The 23,081-nt window shown below is 36.6% G+C and overlaps 1 protein-coding gene across 1 annotated transcript in view; it reads right to left on the bottom strand.

Annotated features, from left to right (window-relative positions):
• Positions 1 to 232: 232 nt before the first annotated feature.
• Positions 233 to 23,081, bottom strand: part of LOC306854406 (prostacyclin receptor-like) — a 36,464-nt gene continuing 13,615 nt past the window's right edge. Inside the window, exon 3 of the mRNA XM_079392370.1 lies at positions 233 to 3,564. Coding sequence (XP_079248496.1) covers positions 3,286 to 3,564 — 279 coding nt within the window. The 3' untranslated portion in view covers positions 233 to 3,285. The remainder of the gene's footprint in view (positions 3,565 to 23,081) is intronic.

Here is a 23,081-nt window from a genome sequence, read left to right as displayed (position 1 = left end):
AAACTACTGATTTTGTCTGGCCTGAAGAGAATGAAGCTATTTCGACACACTATTTCCCGTCTAAATACTGTAAAGCTGATATAAAGCCACCCAGCTTTATACAAATAATATTGACTTGACCTTGACTTGATTATGAAACTATTATGTATGCAAGTTTATTATCAACAGGGAGATTTGAAAAAAAGATTAAAGTCAGTGTGAGGCAATCAAAAGTGACGCTATTTATTTTCTTGATTGTTACTGATTTTATTGTGAGCGAATCGCTGGTGCATTAGTAATCGTTAATCAGAATAGCATAATTTGATCACCCTGTGATATGATTCATGTGACATTGCTCACATTAGCAAAATTTTGGCAAAATGGTCCATTGTTGTTAATCCCTTGTCTGTTTAACAATAAGTTAATATGTTAGTAAAGCCAACTTATTTCAGGCAGTCTAAAGTTGATATGAAACTAAGTTAACAATTAACTTTTTACGGCCATTTAGCTTTCTTGAATCAAGTCCACAATTTTTTTTTGTGGTCACATAGTGACTGCCATAAAAGTCACCAAGTTTTGTACCATTCCAATGAAGTAGCGATTTTTAAAAATTCAAAAAAAAAAACAAACAAATTCTGATCTAAAATGACCGAACAGCACCAGAGGGTTAAGCTAATACTGTAGGATCAGTTCTGGTTTTATTTGGACATTTCAGTATTGATCATGTGATGTGAAATCACAGAAGTTCTTCTATTGGAGGTTGTGTTTTATTTCTCTCTGAACCTCACTTTGAAATCCAAAATTGTGCAATTTATGTTTTTTTATAAAATGGTATATCGATTATCCAAATTGCATGCCTGAAGAAACAGACAAAGATGCATGTTTGTTTGGACAAGGCGTTGTGTTCTTTACTAAGTCTCCATTGTTTCTAGCATGAGTCAACACTGCATGAACAAACAAAATGTACACAAGTATTGTACAACACTGTGCCATGAAACATTAAAACACACAATATCATATCACGACAGGGCATCAGATTCACATCATGCACGCAAGCACTGCACACTTATATCAACCATGGTGAGGAAATGAATTGAAACTGCCACTCTACAGACTTTGTCAAACCTGTTACGCGGTCTACATCAATGCTCTATGACCCCAGTTAATTAGTTTTAGTTAGCTGAACTTACCGATCCACCTGAACACTATACAGACTGTTAATAGGTCATTCTCAGAAAAACAATGTGGCTTGTGTGATAAATGTGATCATATGACTACTGAACTTAATATTATTTCTTAGACATTAAACATTGATATGAACTTGAATGTTCCCATTCAACACTGTTAGTTTAATAGAATAAAATCAAATGTTTTGCTTTTATTAAAATCAAAATATCATCTATGTAGTTTTCTAAAATGCTTTATGCATTTTCTGAGAATATTTTTTTTACAGAAAGAAAATATTACTAATAATATGAATATTATTAGCATTGCTAGCCAAGCTAAGGCTATTATTATGCATATTGCACCTCAACCCTGAAACATTTTCTTTGAAACAGTGCTGAAATAAAATAATAATTGTGTGCCTTATTACTTTTTTCCATGAATGTAATGTATGATTTATTTCAAGGCACAACAAAACTGAGCAATACTACAGAATACATTGTTATGTATTGAAATTATAAATAAATGACAAAAGTAGTGTTATTAGATTAAAAAAAGTACAACTTTATGGTTAGCCATAGGGCTGGTAAATAATAAATAACTAATAACAATTTAACTAAATAATAACTAAATAACAATTTGGGCCCAAGGTGGGAAAATCTGATTTCTTTAAGGTTCCACATTAAAATTTTCAAAGGTTTCCTGAGAATGACCTTAGAAAAACATATAATGAAACAGTAATCAGAATTCATATAATGAAGCAGTAATCATACCATATGTATTTTAAAGACAGACATCCATGTTTTTGAATGAAACATTAATATCAATAGCTTGGAAAGCTGGTATGAAAGCAGACATGCATTGTGTTAGGATAGTTTAAACTGTATACATCAGCTGAAATACATACTGTATGGTCAAATGTATATTTACACTATACATGCGTCTTTCCTCTAACACCGTATAACAACAGACATGCTAAAGTATCTGGAGATAAAAGCCATCTCTTCCATGTAACATTTTGTTCTAATCAAGCTGATCGTTTGATTTCTATTTTGTTGGCTGGGAAGCCCCGCCCACAGTGCAATCTTATTGGTCCAAACTCCTGTATAACACAGCTATTCATTAAAATCGCGCCTGGTTATGATGCAATCTTAGTCATTTATTTTTTATTATTTACATTAAATTATGACAGTTAAATTAAATGAGCTATTCTTGCATACCTCTATGAAATGTAATTTGTAAATGTAAAATTTAAATGACCTGGTATCCATAGTTATCTTAAACTTTGTTTCTCACTTTTTTATGTTGAATTAATTCTGAATTGTTTTAAACAGTAATTTGCTGAAAAAATGAATTAACAATTAATAACTTCTGTGGAAATTTCTTCATGAGTTAATGCAACTGCCTTCACTGTTTGATGCTTTAACTGCTTCCTTCAAATTATGAAAACAAACCAAACTGTATGGATATTTAATGAGACAAACCATATGATTGCTTGTCCCCTACTAAAAACAGCTGTGACAAAACACATATTTTGTCACACCGTACACCCTTGGCACTGCAGTTTGGGTTTGCATAAAAGTGTGCCGTTTTTAGAAGGACGTTAACCTTTAAAGTGTTAAAGTGATATATATGCTAAGTGTTTTCCACCTTATATATTGGTTGCATGTCGTTTGCAAACATATCCAGTGGCTCTGCTATATATTATTAAGGCTTCTCCTTCCATTAGTCTATTACTGAGCAAGTTGATGGTCAACTTCATCTTCTCATAGTTCATGATATTCTATGCTTGCTGATTATTGGTACACGTGTGGTATGTGCCAGTTCCCCAAATGGACATTGGCTGTTTTTTGTCTTTACATTGTTCATTTGTCAACTTTGCTTCACATCTTTGCTCAACAAATTCTGTGGTTTACTTGCACGGAAGAGTCTGTTTAGTGATGGGCATCAGTTCACATAATTACTAAATATTTCCCCTCCATCGCCAATGAAGAGGAAACAGCTCCTTTGACATCCATGCTTTTATATTTGGTTCTAAGTACCACTAGATACAGTCAGGCAGCCTTTTCAGGCTTCTAAGTCTCATCGTCTTGTTATATCTCATTGCACATCATCATAAATGCATCGTTGCTCATCGAGGCCTCACTGGGGAAGGCTGCAGTAGATCTTAGTCTGGATGCTGGAGCTGTGTTTGCGATTTCCAGGCTCCATGGGGAAGGACAGGGAGTTTTGAGCTGTTTTCTTCACTGAGTCTCTGGGGAAGCAGCAGCGGAAGAATGCCCGGATGTGGTGGAAGACCGCCTTACGGAAGATGATGAAGATCCAGGGGTCCAAGATGGGGTTAAATGCAGAGAAGCGGAAAGCCATTAGGTTCTGCTGATCATTCCCAACCGGGCTAATAGCGTTCACAAAGCCACAGATCTGAGGAGGAGAGAGAAAGCGATTAGAACATTGGGAGATAAACAAGACCATTGCCAAATATCACGTATTGCAACGTAATTGTGTTAAGTATCGGGAAGCAGTTTGTCCCAGATTTTAGTGCCTTACACCCAAACAGCTGCAAACACGTTAGTATTTTTTGCAAGTTGAACAGTTTTGCAATTGTTTAAAATGACAGATCAGAATGGAAAATAAATTATAAAAGTTGGACCTGTGAAATCTGATGTTCGCAAGTTTTTTAAATCAAGCCTCAAGTCTTATTTTTGGGATCCAAAGAAGCATGAATCAAGTCCAAATGAAGCATCAAGTCTGTTCCCAGTCACAGTTCTTTAGTATTAGAATTTGCAAAGTAGACGCCAAATTGATGTCTACAGTATTTGAGACTTCAGTCTGACATTAAAATGATATAATTCTGTTTCAGATGGCATATGTGGTATAATGTGAAAATGGATTGTCCCTTATTGTGGCAAAAGTCTCAGACTACTGTAGTCTACAAGTGTTTTTAATCTAAACACAACACAATAACTATATATTTCATGTATAATAATAACAACCACATGATTTCAAGAAGTAGATGTAGAAAACAAAAACATAAAAAACCGATTACGTTTTTTTCATCTTAATGTACGCAGTCTGGTAAATAACTTGATAAGAATATGGGCCGGTTCTACAAATTCCGATATTGTTCTCTCTGAGACATGGTTAAATAAATCAGTGCCGAATTCCATGGTACTTATTGAGGGATTTCATCATTTTAGATCGGACCGTACAAAAAAAAGGTGGTGGAGTTGCAGTTTGTTAAGTCTAAACTAAACTGCACTTGTATTATTTCCATCAGTAAACCAAAATGCTTTGAACTTCTTGCAATTAGATTACTTTTTCAAAATGGACCTGATATCGTCGTTGTGGGATGTTATCGCCCACCATCGGCATCAAGTCAAGCGATCACTTCATTAATGGACTTTCTTAACGAGTGGACGAAATCAGAATTGATTTTACTTGGGGATTTAAATTGGGACTGGTCATCACATATGTCTGATCCATTCAGGGGTATTTGCGACTCTTTGTTTGGAGCAACTTATAAATGTGCCTACCCGGTTAAATCAGAAAGATCCAGCTAAAGCCACTCTACTTGATATTATTTTAACAAATGCTCCTCATAGATTTAGCAGTTGGAGCATTTTGTAACGATGCCAGTGATGACTGTGCAATAGTATGTTTGAGAGATTGCAGGATTCCAAAGGGTTAATCACGTTTTATTTTGAAACAACAATTTAAATATTTTAATGAACAAGCTTTTTTGCAAGATATTTATAATAGTGATTTGCGCTTTGTTTTACAAATACCTGATGTTGACTTAGCATGGGAGTATTTTATGATAATCCATTTTAGATAATCCATGGTTTAAGTATCTTCACTTTAAAAAAAAAAAAGAGATGTTGCGTGGGCTTTAGCTAAGAAAACAAATAATCAATTGGACTGGGTTAATTACAGAACAATAAGAAATAATTGTACTAAATTGGTAAAACAACTCAAAATGTGATTATTATTTAAACATGTTAAATGAAAATTTGAATGATCCAACAAAGTTTTGGAAGTTAACCAAATTAGTTTCTGGTTCAAAAACTTTTACCAGTCTGCCTGATTATTTGAAATTAAATAAGTGCGTAATTAGAGGAAAATAAAATATTGTGAATGCTTTTAATAGTAATTTTATCTCTGCTGGTTTATCTAAGGATTTAAAAAATTTAAAAGAACAAATTATAAAAACATCTAACATAGGTGCTATGGAAACCACATCATGTTGTTCCACTCAGTCTTTTGCTTTTACTCCAATTTCAGATATACAAGTTTATAAAGCATTATTAAATTTGGATTGTAAAAAAATCATAGAACCTTATTTTTTTAAATTGCTGCAGCAATGATAACAGAGCCCATCTCTTTTATTTTTAATTTAAGTTTAACCTCACATGCTATTCCTCGTGCATGGAAATCGGCTATAGTTCTCCCCTTGTTAAAAGGTGGCGACCCATCTGAATTGGATAATTATCGCCCGATTTCAAGGTTACCGGTGATGGCAAAAGTATTTGAATCCTTTATAAATGAACAAGTAAAACAATTTTTAACTGAAACTGAAATTTGAAATAAATTTCAGTCAGTCTTCAGATCTGGTCACAGTACTATAACAGCAGCCATATTGGTCATAAATTATATTATAAATTGCTTGGCTAGTAAACAGTATTGTGCAGCTTTATTTGTAGATCTTACCAAAGCATTTGACTCTGTAGATCATACAGTTTTGTTCCAAAAACTCAGGTGTGTGGGTTTTAGTGAGATGGCTTTAAGTTGGTTCTATAATTATTTATTAGACAGGACTCAGTGTGTTTCAGGTGAAAATTATAGCTCATCAGAGTTAAAAATTATAAAAGGTGTCCCACAGGGATCCATTTTAGCACCTATTTTATTTTCAATATATATTAATGATTTGGGATGTGGGATAACCCCAGCTAAAATTAATTTCTATGCTGATGACACTGTTATTTATACAGTTGCACGTTCCTTGGACCAAGCTATATATATTTTGCAAGAATCTTTTAGGACATTGCAACTTTCATTGTCAAATTTAAAATTGGTATTAAATTCTAATAAAACTAAATATATGCTTTTTACCAGACATGGCATTAAATCGGATCACTCTATTTTAAGTTTAGAGGGGGAGAGTATAGAAAGAGTTAGTTGTTACAAATATTTGGGTATATGGCTGGATGAAAAGCTGAGTTTTCAGGTACATATTGAAAATCTTTTAAAAAAGATTAGATTATTTGTATCGTTTAAATACATTTTTTCCCTTTGAAACAAGGAAGAGAATTATACAAGGTTGTTTTGTTTCAGTGCTGGATTATGGTGATGGGATTTATATGCATGCAAGTTCTTCTATTTTAAAAAAGTTGGATTACGTATACCATGCTGCATTACGATTTGTGAATTGTGCTTCTCACACTCATCATTGTACCTTGTATGAATTAGTGGGTTGGTCCTCTTTGTTTTAGAGGAGAAAAATACATATGTTGTTTACAGCTAAGGCTTTGTTAGGTAAATTACCCTCTTATATATGTAGTCTTCTATCTTATTATACTTGTCATTAGTACAAGATCGACTGATAGATTGCTTTTACATGTTCCTAGAGTTTACACAGAGTTTGGCAAAACTGCTTTGTCTTTTTATGCTCCATTCTTATGGAATGAGACACAGAGTATTTTAATGTTGGAAAAACTTCCTTCGCTGAATACCTTTAAAAATGTTTTATGGTCTAACTGTAAGGAAACGTGTAAATGTTTTAATTAAGAAGTTAGTTTTTTTTTTGTGTGTATGAGTTTTAATGTATATGTAAAGTGTTTTGTGTGAAACTTTTTGTGCTGCCATTTTGGCCAGGACTCCCTGGAAGAAGAGATTTTATATCTCAATGGGACTATCCTGGTAACATAAAGGAAATAATAATAATAATAATCTTCATTTTTTTGTAGCATGGTTTGTAGTATTTTCTGGAACTGGTCAAAATTACACAATTTTAAGACAAAACTAGTTTTCACTGAAACCACAAGGAATGGCACAACATCCCTGTAGAAACTCTTTCTTTGAATGACTATTATCAGTTCCACATTTCCTGAAATAAATTTTCAGCAGATTTGTTTTGTGATTAAGGCTGTGTTCTGGAAAATCACGTCTGCTGGCATAGCTTTGGACTAAATATCACAATCCAACATTATTGCTGTAGATGAGAGGAAACACAGCAGATGTGGAGCGTCCCATTTCACTGTTCTCAAGAGATCCAATTCCCACCATTTCACCAGCTCTGATTTTAATTGTTGCGTAGGATGGATAAAGATCGTCTATCAAATGCAACAGCAGTCGTCAAAGTTTTGGCACAAAACCTGTTTTGTACATTTCCAGTGCACGAAAATGAGCCATTTCATCAAATCTGACATGTTCTTGAACGGGGAGCAGTTGGGGGATCGGTGCCTTGCTCAAGGGCACCTCAGTCGTGGTATTGAGGGTGGAGAGAGCGCTCAATATCACTCCCCCCACCTACAATCCCTGCCGGCCCGAGACTCGAACCCGCAACCTTTGGATTACGAGTCAGACTCTCTAACCATTAGGCCACGACTTCCCACATGGATGAAATGTAACATCCATGACACTGAAAATGAAAAAGAGAGTCGCTGATAAATCAGATTACCCTAAATTTAATGGATACCCCTCACATACTGTGTATGCACCTTTATTATGGAAATGCCATGAATAGATTTTTCATCATTATAGCTACTGAAAACAGAAAAACATCTGCTGATACCAGTACTGGCAGTTTGATAGTTTTGCCTTTTTGTCTGCCACCTTGTTCTAAAAATTTAAACTGATTAATTGCACAACTGAAATGCATTATTATTTAATAAATTACTAATATTATTAGTAGTATTATTAGTACTATTACTACTATTACTCCATTTTAAACTGATTATATTTACATTTCTTCTAAAACATTTCTCTAAAACTCAATTACTTCACTATGAAGATCAGCTGAAAAAAGTGGCTTAATAGACTAGTGTTGTCAAATTATTCATTTTTGGTGTATAATTTATTCTGAAGATAAATTATATCATTTTTTTCATGCTGCAACTCTGCCAAAATAAGTTTTTGTCGAATGATTATCCCACTGCCTTTAGACTGACAGGACATAATCGTCTGATTGTTTTATCTGACATAATCTGCAAATGTCCAATAGAACAAATTATTACTATTATATGCTAGCAACAATGTTTAGCCAATAAAATAGAATTTTAAACACAAGCGTCAACCATCAATGGCAGGAAAATCATGTTTAGATGCTCTAAATGGTCGTTAGCCTTCTGAACACTTTGTTGCTCGTTTCTTGCCAAGAGATTGATAGCAAATGATATCTTGGCAATTAATTTTATTTCCCATATGTGGCTTTGGTGCTGATAAAGTATCAAGATTAGAGACGCTAAAATATCATCTAATATTTAAGGTCCAGATGCTGCCTTCCTCTTACTGAGACAACATCTTGCTTCAGAGCTTTAATATACAGCCAGATGAGACTGAATCTCCTAAAGTTGGCAGCTTTGTGTGAAAAACTGGATGCATTTTGTTGGGGCAATCTTGGGCTGATTATTATTATTATTATTATTATTATTATATATATATATATTTTTTTTTCCTCCAGGTAACACCTATGACATCTCATACCACACTTAACGTCTCCGGTTACTATCGTAACCTCGGTTCCCTGAGGGCCGGGAACGAGACATGGCGTAAAAGCCGTGGGGACTCCCTTCCTTCCTAACCTACTTGAAATCTTATTGCACAACGCCAGTGAAGTTGCAACTCTCACTGGCCAATGCCAGCCAAGACGGCTAATAGGGGCGGGGCCCCGCCACTATATAATGTGCTGTTTTGGCGGCATGAACTCAGAATCTTCCGACTGAACTAACAGCACAGCAGACTTGAGCAGCGAACACGGCGGCCTACGCCATATCTCATTCCCGTCTCTCAGGGATCTGAGGTTACGATAGTAAACGGAGACGTTCCCTCTCGAGAGCAGTCTCTCGACATGGCGTAAACGCCTTGGGAACTGTATAGAACAAAGCCGTGGAAGCAGCGAAGTAAAAAGGCTCAGCCTCGGCGTAGCTCACATGATCAGTTCTTAAAATACTAAAAATAATCCCCAGCCAATCATATACGCCCCTGCGACATGTCTCGAGAGGATTGGATGTAGGTTCCCGCTTAGGGATCCAATCAGGTTACTCAGAATCCATGTCCGATGGCAAGCCTCTTAATGAGAGAGTGATGTAGCGCCGTCGCCTTACAAAGGCTAAAGCATTATAGTAAAAGCGAAAGCATACATACAAGCATGTAATGTAACTGTAACCAACATGTGAACGGCAAGGCCGGGCACAATGCTTATAACAATATACACACTTAGAGAGCGGCCGCATCCGGGATGCTACAGTCTTAACATGATGATGCCGCTATATAATGCGCTGTTTTGGTGGCATCAACTTAGAATCTTCCTCTTTCACACATCCTACTGAAGACAGCTGTGGAGAAGACGCAAGAAGACGGATTTCCCTCTCGGTGTTCCAGCATGTCCAATGTTTGCAAGCTGTGTTCAGGACCCATCGAGGCCCTGGACACTCATGAGCTCTGCATCCTGTGCCTGCGTCTCGCCCATGTGGAGGCAGCACTCAACGGGTCGGGCTGCCTGCACTGCGAGGAGTTCTCAGTGAGGGTGCTTAGGGCCCGTAGAAGCGTCGCCCTCAGTGATTTCCCTCGGCAACGTCCCACCGACGCCAATGAGCTGCTGGTGGGGCGGTGTGCTTCGCGGAAGAGAGTCTTTGGCCTGCCCTGGCGCTTCTGAGATTATCTCGTTTGGTACGGAGGGGGACGACAACGATCTTGACGAGGCGCTGTCCCTAACGACGTCTGAGAAGGACTGGGCCCACACTCCAGAGGAGCGCTCTGAAGTGGAGGGACACGCCGCGTTCCAGGATGAGCTCGTTATGATTCTCACCAAGGCCGTGAGCAATCTCGGCCTAGAGTGGGAGTCCACTGACGAACCGACTAAGAGCAAGCTGGATTCGTGGTTCCTTCACTCGGGCCGCCGAGCTGCCGCGCCAAGGAAGCGAGCCCCTTTCCTCCCCGACTTGCCCTAATCGGCTCGCACCCACGCTGGCGGGTCGGAGATTTTCGCCAGAGTTGACGGAGAGGAAGCCCGAGGATATACGCGCATTCCGCCCATCGAGGAATCCATCGCCGCGTACCTCTGTGTCTTTTTGCATTTCGCATTGGTTACGGAACGTAATAGAGAACGGAACAAAAAAGCGTGTTACACCTCAGCCAGTCAATCATGTATCTGGGGGTGCAGTTGGACTCGATCTCGAGGAGCGCATACAAGATTTAATGTCCGCTCTGAATGCATTCAGATTGGACCGTCCCGTGGCACTGAAGGAATATCAGAGGCTCTTGGGGCGGATGGCAGCAGCCGTGACGGTTTGTCACCTCGGGCTGCTGTATATTCGCCCCCTCCAGATATGGCTGAAAGCACAGGTGCCGAGGAGGGCGTGGAAAACGGGCCGTGCCCGCGTTGTGGTCACTCGCAGGTGCTTGAACGCGCTGAAACCATTGGTGGAACCCCGATCTGTACCAGCGCGGCGCCCAGACGGGTTTGGTCACGCGGCGGAAAGTGGACGGACGCTTTGACGATGGGCTGGGAGCTCATTGCGACGGCGTACCGGCCTCGGGTTACTGGATGGAGTCGGAGAGAACGTGGCACATAAATCGCCTCGAACTGAGGGCGGTATTCTTAGCTCTTCGGAGTTTCACGCCGGAGTTTCAAGTCCGGGGGCATCACGTGTTGATTCGCACGGACAACATGTCAGTGGTATCGTACATAAACTGCCAGGGTGTTATGCAATAAGATTTCAGGTAGGTTAGGAAGGAAGGGAGTCCCCAAGGCATTTACTCCATGTCTAGAGACCGCTCTCGAGAGGGAACCCTGGGTTAAGACCTTGTTTAACCCTAAGGAAATAAGGTCTTAAAGTTATAAAAAACAACAACAAAAATGTCTATCTATGGATCTATCTATCTATCTTGGAGAGGAGAAAGTTACTTTATAAAATGAATGCAATGCAATGCATTACAATATTGCTTTACTCCATAAAAAGTAACTATTTGTGTTACTGTAGTTACGTTTTATGGAAAGTAATTGTTACTTTTGCATTATTTTTTGTCACCTGGGCTGGGCTTGGTTATTCGTTTTTTTAATAACAAAAAAACAAAAAGTTATATTTTTGGGAATAAGCTTCAGGATGAAAGAAGTGCTTCTGCACCTCACTCAATTCCTCTCAACATGGGGTCAGTCAATAAATGGGAAAACAAATTAACTTGTGTTACTTATTTGAAAAAGCAACTCAGTTATTTTGTTGTAAATTTAAAAGTAATGCGTTACTAGTTACTTGAAAAAAGTAATCTGATTATGTAACTAGCATTACATATGGCGTTTTCGGGCAATAACATGAAAATAATTATTCAGTATCGGTTTAATATAGGTGCATCCCTACTTTCATAATGACTCTGGGTTTATCATTTCAAGTGTAAAAAGCCCTAAATTCTTAACATACATCATATCTGAACCCAGATACATGAGACAAACAGATCTGGGAAGACCTGCATAGTTTCTCTACTGGCAAAAATGGCTACTGTTCTTTGTGTTTGGAAGAAATCTTCATCACGGTCTACGGCTGCAGTGCTGTGATGATGTCATCGTTTATATTCCATCATCTCAGATGCGTTGAGACTCGACACTGACACCTGATACGCTAAAGTACAAAGTGTTCTGGATGCTGAGGGAGCCAAAAATCCTTGATAGATCAGCACATTGCTCTTTGTGCCGTTTCATCCAGTGATTATGGTATAAAACATATTAGTAAGCCATGAGTGATGCTAATGACCCTGTCACTGATGTGTCAAACAATTCACGGTAGGTTTTCACGTCTTCGGGCACATAAATTGCCACCCGGTACCACCAGCTCTGGTTGTCATCACTCGTCAGCATCACTCGTTGTCAAAACACCACAGCAAACACACCCCGCAACATTCCCCTACATGTCCTTAGGACCTCATATGGTCCTCCAGCACTGTGATACTCGCTCCGGTAGGTCGCAAATCACGCCGTGACAGACGTCTCAGGAGAAGACACCAGTTGGACTATGCTACAGAAGTGTCTGTCCTTTTGGATTTACCATCTAAACTTTTCACACGCACAGTGGCATTTTTGTTTGTGAGAATGCAAGTTGCTCTCCAAAGGTAATTTATTTGGAGAAAAGTGTGGCTGGGAGTGTGACCTGTAGTGGTTATTTTGTTTAGAAGGACTTCGCATGAACTGCATTCCAAAACAAACATCAAAACTGACTCAGGTCTGCATCACTTCCATTCAAATCTTTGGGATTAGTTAGATTTTTTGGGAAGTTAGATTAGTTAGATGTTTTGGGAAGAAGTCTCTTAGGCTTACCAAGTCTCCATTTATTTGTTATATATTTACGTAATATTGTGAAATAGTATTTAACCTTCTGGAGCTGTTCACATGGCAGTCAAAACTTTTTTTTAATTTAATAAAATTTAAATTAAATGAATACTATATCTAGGTTTGATAGTGTTTTTTTTTGGGGGGGGGGGGGGGGGGGGGGGGTTGAGGATTTAGGCGCCTAAAACCTACACAAGGCGCGGTTCAGCTGCGCGCGACAACGCTGCCAGTATTAAAGGACAAGAAAAAGGCACCTAAATTAGAAAGACCAAAGAAATCGAGTTTGAAAGGTGATGTCGTCCACTGAGTGATGTGCCGATAACCGTAACCCTGAAAATGAAATGTGGAGGGAGGAAATAAATAAATAAATGAAGAAATGAACGAATGAATAAGTAAATAAATAAATGAACAAACGAACGAATAAATAAATGAAGAAATTAATGAATAAATAATAAATTAATGAATATATACAAACATTAATTAATTAATTTCTGCATGTATTTATGCATTTATTTATGTATTTAATTATTTCATTATGTATTTAACGATTTATGTATTTAATTATTTATTTATGTATTTAACGATTTATTTATATATTTCAACATGTATTGAATTATTTACTTTTGATTAATTTGGCCCTCCATATAAAACCGCATGAAAATCAAAATGAAAAATATAAACAAGTTATGGTCCAAATTTGAGGTTGATATCTTTAAAAATGAGTGTTCAGTAAGATTGTGATTGGGTGCAGTACCAAATATTCTGGTCAACAACTTGTGCTCCAAAGAAACTTTTACATACGGCATTGAACTGAGTAAATTATGACAGGATTTTCATATTTTGGTGAACTATTCATATAAACCCTGAGGACAAAGATCACTTACATGAGAGAATCCAATAATAGGAAATACAGCCCTCTCTCAGACCCATGAGGTTAACAGCTGCAACATTTTACTCCTCCACAGCACTTTGTTACAGTATTTATTTATTTATCCGCTACTTAAGTTTCAGGTATTTGCCATGCAAATTTAGAAAGTACAGAACGTGAACAGAACTGCACAGACTGTAAAGGCGGAATCATTTCCCACAAGCAGTTTATTAAAAAGATCAAATAATTTTAAACACAGGAGTCTGACCTCATCTAAACTGTTCAAAAGACAGAAATGAATCCGTTCGTTTCACTGAAACAACCCAAGAAACAGAAGAACTCCCACACGTGATTATTTCCTGTTTTCATATATTTATGACCTACTTTAAACACCTACATGACTTGTCTTTCACCTATGGACTTATGAACTTGCAGTCCTTTTGAGGTGTCAGCATTTCACAAGTGCAAATGAGCAGTTCTGAAATTGTGAGCATTGCTAGAGCAGACATACTGTATCTTGACAAATTAAATATGAATTTTTGAGTAAGAATGCTTTGCTTATTGGGATTGCCAAAGATAACCCTAAAATACCTCAGGGTTTTTACCCCTCCATATGAAAACACAGAGCTCTCCATCACCACTTCCAGAGTCATCCATCAACCCGCCCAGCTCTGAAGAGTGTTTTTCCACCACGTGCATTAGATATCATCAATTCCCTTCACTCTCTTCTGCAACAAACTACTGGCATCTGTGTACTTTCCCTTGTACTCCCTGAGTCATTAGAAATGTGTCAGTAGCAAACTTGACCGCACAATGAAAAACAGGTATGCCATGCTTTCAGAAACTGTAGAGGGATGGACACCATAAATATATACATCATTATTGCATATACAGTTTGAGAATTTAAATAATGTCATAAATGCTTCTCGTATTTGGGACAGAGGATCACCAGGGGTGCAAAGAGGACAAAACAAAGGGGGGTTTGGGGGGCTGCTGAAAACGTTTTCAACCAAAAAAATTATAATAATAATTATTATTTTTTTAGGGCTGTCAAAGTTATCAGTTCAACTTAAGAAATTAATATAAAAAAACATGCATAAATATATATATAATATTATACTGTATACATGTTTAATGTAATTTATTTATTGACATTTTACTTAAATATTATTGCTTTTCTCCTATTTAGTGAATATATTGAATGCTATACATCTAATATCATTTTCATAGCGAGTAGAAAGAAAGCATGCTGTCAACTTAAGTAAATATTTATCTTTTTATTTATTATTTATTTAACTTTTTTTCACACATGAAAATGTATTAATACAAATATATATATATGTATTTAGATTTAGGAAGGGGGTCCTTTGCATGGCATCATCACATTTGTAAATAAATAAAAAGGCTGCGGCTATTTGCACTGTGTAAATAGCAATTAGATGCTATTTACACTTAAAATAGCAGGATTTTCTGCTATTTATACTACTTATTGCAAATAGTGCCAATTATCTGCACCTCAGTATTGTAGTCCATTATAAAACAGTACGCAATAAGAACATATTGAGTGTAAATTATAATTGTAATTCAAATTATTAAATGGTTGCCACCTTATTTGGACAAAAAAGCCCTCCCTATACCTACCTTAACCCTACCCGATACTTTATTTTTAAACTTTTAGATTATTTCCTTCATTTTTATTTAAAAATAAATGCCTTTCCGACGCAAAAATAGATTTAAAAAGGGAGAAAAAAAGTTTGGCAAAAGGCAGATTCAAACACAGATCGATCGCGTCAAAAAGGCATGCCATGCGCTTTACCATCTACTCCGCTGGAGTTTTTTGACAACCATCTTTTGTAGTGTTCACTAGCCCAATCACACGTTGGTGGGCCGAGTTAGTGCAAATAGCCTCTGCCAACAAGGCTTAGTGTAAATAGATACTCCAAAATATTAATCCCAACCACCAAGGTGTCCAAACCAAGGCCTGCATGTCAAAGTAGGCCCATGATGACCTTTGGTTTGACCCGCCATGCCAAATTTGTCTTAACATTTTTTGTTTTGTTTTTGCATTTGAAATATAGAGAATTCTAATAATAATCTAATCGGATATAATGCAGCATCTACTTTCGGCCCCCAGCCATCAATCAAGTTTGATTTTTGGCCATCTGCCTCGATGTTCAAAGACAGCGCAAAGGTGACTGCACGTGTTTTGCCTCAGTATTACATCTATTGCTGAAAAGCCTTGGTCATAACGATGCAGCAGTAAAAAGAGACAAGTCAATATCACTTAAACCAGAGGCGTTGTGCCCATTCAAAGTAGATTTTTGAGTGGATTTTGAATGCAGCTTCCAAAAGACAAAAAATAGCCGATTAATATTTTCTATATTTAGTACAATCACACCGGCGTGATTAAATCGCTCAGTGCGTCATATCATCAGCTGCTAAATTCAAATCTGCATTCACTGGCTGGCGCTGAGCCAGAGACAGCACTGCGCATTATAACCAATCACACACGATCCTGTTGAGCTTACCAATCAGAGGCGTTCAGATGAGTCATCGCTAAAATGCCGGTGTTTTCTTCACTCGCTCGATGACTGAATACCTCTTTCTGGCGAATTCTCTCGTTAGAAACAACAAAGTGCAAATGTGTGTACGAATATTTAAGTAAGATATTTATTTCATAGTGTGGTGTAAACAGCTTCAATGATTTTAATGGGAGTTTTTGAGAGTGCTTAAACTCTAGACTGTCGGTATAAATGTTCTTTGATAATGTAGCCTATGTTCTTTGCTCTCATTCTGTAAAATGAAAGTGTTATGATTAGTAGCCTAGCTTACAATGTTTTTATTCACATTAACTTTCAATGTTAAATTCACATTAAATATAAAGTCAGTTGTATTAAAATATGTTATGGCCTGACACCCATATCTGTTAATTAAGTAACCAGACAGGTTTTTATGCATAGTTAATAGATTACAATATTAGGCTACTTTGACCATCACCCACTAGATCAACTAACATAATCTATAAAGGTGAAAATCAAGATATTTCATGATATAGTTAATGCGTTTTGGAATGTTTTGCATAAAAAGGAAAAAATAAATAAAACACAAGTTCATGCTGTTGTGGCTGCTGTGTGTCACATGTCAACCACACAAACCCGTGCCCTCTCAAACATGAGTGCATGACGCCCCTGACTTAAACCACAAGTTTCTGTGTAAGTGTTAACTTTCTGGAAGTGCACAAGCCCCATGCTGCACCATTTATGCACACATACCATCTTATAAGTCATCTGACTTTTCACAGGTTCAATATGAGATACAATAACATCTAAACCTGCTGTATGCAGCTCACAGTTCCCTAAATAGCAGCAAGTCGGTAACACATTAAGCTTTTGTGTCCTTGATAAGTAGCTTATGTTTCACTATAAAGGAATTAAATTATTTAAAAGACATTTACTGCAGAGTCAAGTGAGAATTGAGGTAATACTGACACAAATGAAGGTGGATGAATGGCCAAGTGCAAACATCAACAACAGCCATCGGCAAAACAGGAACGTGGTATAGTTTCATATCCTCCCAGGCCTGTTCGACCACTTAAAACTAGAAGAAAGGGACAACCATTCATTTCACAACCCTCCCTGTCTATGACTCCTTGCGTAATTTTGCCGCCTTCTCTTTTGTTCCTTCACTTTTTTGACAGTCCATATGTACCAAGCCTTTCCTGGCATCATTACAAAAGTGAAATACATTTCTATTTCTGTGTCAGGGTGAGTCTGTTTCACTGCAAGCTGAAAAAATCCCATAGATGTGCACTGAATGAGGCAGCCAGGAAGTCATAATTATCATAAAGAAATGTGACTTGAGCTAGTAAGCAGCAACCATATAGAAAAACCCTCGGTAATGCCCCAAAAATGAACAAGCATCCACACAGCAACGTGAGATAAACCAGAAAACACATGGCTGCAAGTTTTGCAAAGCCAAACGTATTTTCTTTAGAAAATGTGAAAAATCTAAAGGTTTTTGTTGTAGGTTTTGCAGTCAGTGACCTGAAAAACCTGCTAAACTGTTAATGGTCAGTTGTTCACAACATTTGTGTTGAAATAACCATTTCAGGGCTGTAAGCTGTGTTGTTTTAATTAAAACTCTCAACAGCTAAAGTGTGTCCTTTTATATCAATATTAATGTTTTCTTACTACATTTCTGAGAGCAGTCATCATATTTGGCAAGACGTGAACTAATAGAAAAACATCTTGAAGTCACTTTGGAAGAAAAAACTCATTTTAAACTGTTAGCGATGACTGATGAACTGGAACGAGCTTCTTTTTTTTACTAATTTGCATAAAACTAGACTATTTAATAGTTCAGAGAATTAAAATGCTGCACTGAGAACCATTAATGCTTTCCATTTAAGTGTAGATGAACCTCTGGTGCATTAGGAGATTGAATTCAAAGGTCAGCTCTGAACTTTTTACACATGAAATTCCAATTAGGCAAAGTGTAATTCGAGAAATGATCTCCAGAAAACAAGAATTAGAGGATGGAAACGTTGAATAAACAAACCAGCACTTCTGGATGATTAGTGTAAGCAGATTGAACTCATTTGCTTTAATGTGATCTGTGAAATATTAGAGAAGGGGGCTGGAAAAGATGAGGAAAACCTCATAACAGATGATCTTCAGAAAACACCACGCTCTGTGATTGACAGTTCACCTTGAGACAATAAACATACCTCAACCATGAACTGGTTTTTGGATCAACATTACGCATGTACCCGAACAGAAATTTCCATGTGGTTTCTTTGTTCTTGAACCTTGAGAGGACTTTAAATGCAGACCTTTTAATGTAACATAACTAAGCAGACTGCTCCAGATCTAGGCCTATATAAAAAAAAATCTGTGGTTTTGACAAGACAACATCTACAAAGATAAGAAGACAGAAACCCATTTCTACCTCCGAGTTAAAACAGAGAATTAGTGACACTGTGAGATAAAAAGTTTCAGTTGTGAAAAAAAAATGTAATTACGAGAAAAAGTTGCTAATTCAAGAAATAAGGTTGTATTGCAAGAAATTTACATTGCAGGTTACATAAAGTAACATTCAGAGATATAAAGTCATAACTTCAAGAAATTAAGGTATGAGTAAAGTTGTACTGAAAAATAGTCAAACTGCACGATTTAAAGGCACACTGTGAGATAAATGACACTTAATGAAATATAAAGTTTCAATTATGAAAAACAAAGTGGCAATTATGAGAAATTAAGATAGAATTATTAATAAAATCACATTGCAAGATATAAAGCCACATCATACAATATGAAAGTCACAAATTAAGACAAAATTGTGAAATATAAAATCGCAATTCAATTTTTTTTTGTTAACTTTTTATTAAATGTTCTTCCTGAAACAGCAGTAACAAACAAAAAACAACTGTGCAAATTCAGAACCCACAATAAAATAATTTTCACATGGATTCCAGAAAAGATGACACAACATCAAACGCTGAATGACACAAACTTATTGTTTCCATAATAGATCCATGCACACGAGAAGTCCAACAAACACCATTGTGTGAGGAGGACTCCAACGGTTGACTAGCAATTTTTTTACTGCTGTGAGAGCAGCTAACAGTAAACATCTTTGTTGGACGGACAAAGTGAAGTCACAAAAGTCATTCATGAAAAAATGGCGCGGAAATATAATATAAATATTGACTAGGTAGTATCTCTATTTAGGTAGTAGGTAGTATCTGTTTTTTTTTTTACTCTAAAGCAGAAACAGGCTTCTGTAGTTTGTGACTTTCTGACATTTATCAAGCGATGCACAAAATATAACAGATTCTTAAATAAAGCATACAGTATGCTATATGACTGCCAATATCACTGTGAAATCAAATGTGGGCAAGAGTAGAAGCTGGCTTTGTGACACCAGCTACCCATAAAGTTCAGGCAGGAAATGACTAAAGCAGTTTAACCCACATTATCCGTTTCAGTAAAGGAAAGAAGTAGTGCACAGAGGTTTAATACACGAGCTCAAGCGTCTGCAGGAGAAACCTGACCCTGTGTGATAACATCAAACAAAACCGCTTATATCAAGCCAAGACGACTCGCCAACTATAAAATGTAACAAACGAGAAAAACAACAAATCATGTCCTGAGCAGAAGCATTGACATACTGGAACATTCAATAGTTTGAATTTCAGACGAGAAAAGGTTCCCAAATTTGATTTCAGACAAATCAACAAAAGACAAAACAACCCAGTTATCTCTAATTGGTCTCCTAGAGTTTCGGAATAGTCAAAGATCTCAATATGAACTCAAACATTTCTTATTTATTTCTTATATATTCGAGAAACGTGTTAAAGTTGATGCTTAAATTAGACGTAACTGAGGAAATGTTTACACAACAAGGATTGTACTAAAAACGTTTTTCCTTTGCATTTTTGAAAAGTTTCGCGTACAGGCGGTTGTCAATGTTTTCAAAATGATCCCCATTCACATGGATCAGCAAAAATGACCAAAAACAATGTATTATACATGTCAGGCCACTAGTTGGTGACTTTGCCTGCTCACATACATATTCCAATAGACTAAACACGTAATGCGTTTGCGCATGATGTCACCACTTTTACAAATTTGCGTTTTAATAGTTTGCACAGATAATGACATCTTTTTCAACAACTTGCATTTTGAAATCATTTTTAAAAGATTGCATTTTCAGACCCCCAAAACACTGTTATCTGTTAAAATGCATAAAAAGTTTTTTAGTTGTTAGTTGAAAATGGTGTTGTGTAAACACCCCCTGAGAACTCAATTAAGTCTCTTGAGCTATGAAAGAGCAATAATGTTGTCCTATGAGTTTATGTCCTATGAGTCTATGTTTTGGTTGACATGGAAGTAGAATTAAATGGCTGTAGCTCAGGTGGCTTTAAAAAAGTTAAATAAATCTCTATTTAAAGAGAATGAGAACAAGGGTTATAAAAATCCATTGACTTTTCATCCAGTTTCCATCTGTTATACAACACCTGAGATAAGACACGAGAACAAAACATTCACACAATATCCAAATATGCATGCTTTCATAGGCATTATGCAAAAGCAGTACGTCAATGAATACTTTTGAGAAGTCAAAAAGTTGAGTTCACTACATACTCTGAAAGCATGGGAATTTGCATGGAGCCACAGCCAACTGAACTTTCTGGAACAATCCACATGGTTTTCTATTGTCTCATCAAAAACATATTTTGAAACCCCCAAAACTGAAAAAAGTCCCAAAGGTTGTAGGTGAAATAGTGTATTTTGGAAAATTCTAAATTCCCAAGAATCTTTTTTCACTCTCAGGAAAACAAAGGCAGGACTATATTATGATATACTTTGACGATGAACTTTTCTATTTGGTGTACAGTAAATACAAGATTTTCAAACTTCCACAGAAAGCATACCACAGGCCCCAAATGTCTAGGGATGCACACTGTGCATTTCAAAACAATTCTGTTGACGCAGTTCAACTGATTTTTTTTATGAGTCAAGTCGTATTATACAGTATACTAACCACATGCCAAAATAAATCAAATTGCATAGTGTATTTTATACCCCCTCAACATCCCAAAAAATAAAAGGTTCTCGTAGGAAAGTAAAATAAAAAAAAAATAGATCTATCAGCTGTTTTCCCTGATAACAATGTGAGATACTTGTAAAATTTGTGTCTAGAGATCTCAATGTCTTGAACTGTGAACAAATTGGTCAAGAAGTCAAACAAAAATAGATTTCAATATAAGCACTTCTCATGAAATTCTCCAAATAATAGACCATCTGAACTATACGATCCACATTCATGTATCCATGCATCTGCATCACATACATAAACCTTTATAGTCAACCTTCAAGGCTTTTGTATTGTTCAGGCAAGCCAAAATTCAAAGTTTGTTTAGATGAACGTTCCTTTTGTATTTATTGTTATCAGTGTTCCTGGAGTATGAATGTCTTGAAAAAGACATCAGATCAAAGCAAGTACGCAGTCTCACTTACAGAATTTATGGCTGTATGTATATGATTTTGTTTTCAGAGAATGAGAGATCAGAGAAACAGTTGCTGTTGACCTGAAACAGGCACACAATTCCATGCGTTCTAGCGTTTTGACATGTCAGAATGCAATTTACAATCCAATGCTTTGCATGCTCAGTGTTGCCACAGGGGATGCTATGGTAGATGCTGCTATTTCTTCAAGAATAGTAGTTCTTAAATTGCTTACTACCTTTCTGGGCCATAAAGTATTTCAGTTGCATTGTTGTCATGCAGGGTCAGAAAGCTCTCGGATTTCATCAGAAATATCTTAATTTGTGTTCTGAAGAAGAACAAAGGTCTTATGGGTTTGGAACAACATGAGGATGAGTAATTAATGATAGAATTTTCATTTTTGGTGAACTATCCCTTTAAGTAGTTTAAAGAATAAAGAAATCTGTACCATCTTGTAGACCAATAGTACTGGTATAAAACAAGTCAAAACTTCAGTCTCATTACTAAAGGGAATTCCCCTAATGCTATCACCTTTGAAAATATCAATTTAGATGTTCAGAAAATCCACAACCTCCATCAGTATGGTTTCTCATGGTTATTTTTGTCTCTGCAAACTACTGAGACTGTCATTCTGAGAAAAAACAAAAACAGCATCCTGATAAAGATCAGGGAGTATTGAGTGTTTGAGCTGTTGGCAGTATTTCAGTCAGAGATAAGTGGGACTGAACATCGTAAACCTTTAAAATATAAGACTTAATTTTAGGTTTTTATATTTTAAATCATAAAAGATTATTCAAGAAAATAAAACTGAAAAATGTTCAAACACCCTAGAGGTTAAAAAAACAGCATAAACATTCAGTTCCCCTCTAGTTTCATACTTTCGTGATCTTATAGGGCATGAGGTCAAGCGTACCACACAAAGAGTACGAAACAAAAACACATTCATTTTAAAAACAAATGAATTAATCCTTCTCACAGAATCCAAGACACATATCTAAGATTTGAGATCACTCCATTAGAATTCATGAAAAACATGTTTGCATAAGACAGCAAGCACACATTATTTGATTTTTGTTGTTGTGGTTTGTATCAGCAGCTGGTGCAGTGCCACAAGAGACCATAAATTTGGACGGTCTGTTGCAGTATACATGACTGCTGGCTATAGACTCTGATTTTTGATTTGATAAATCGTTTGAATTACAATGAGAGTCAGTTCAAGATCTTTGTCCAAGATAAGGCCACAGACCTGCTTTTTCCTGTGTACTACGAAACTCATGCACAGATATGCACTTTGGATGCCCTTAAGGGTTACAAACACAAGTAATAATTTGCTAATCAAATGAATCGTTCCTCTTTGTTGCTATTAATTTAATGCATTACGTTCTTAAATAATCCAAACACTGCAAATAGTATATAATACAAAAAAAAAAAAAGTGGAGTAAGGGTTTTCAAACATATATTTTTTATACATTTTTGAGAAATGTTATAAATAAATATATAGTTTGAAGACTCACGGGTCTCTGGT

This window comes from Barbus barbus (assembly GCF_936440315.1).
Source record: "Barbus barbus genome assembly, chromosome: 34".
Taxonomy (NCBI): domain Eukaryota; kingdom Metazoa; phylum Chordata; class Actinopteri; order Cypriniformes; family Cyprinidae; genus Barbus; species Barbus barbus.
The sequence above is the reverse complement of the archived record's forward strand: the minus strand, read 5'-3'. Positions and strand labels throughout refer to the sequence as shown.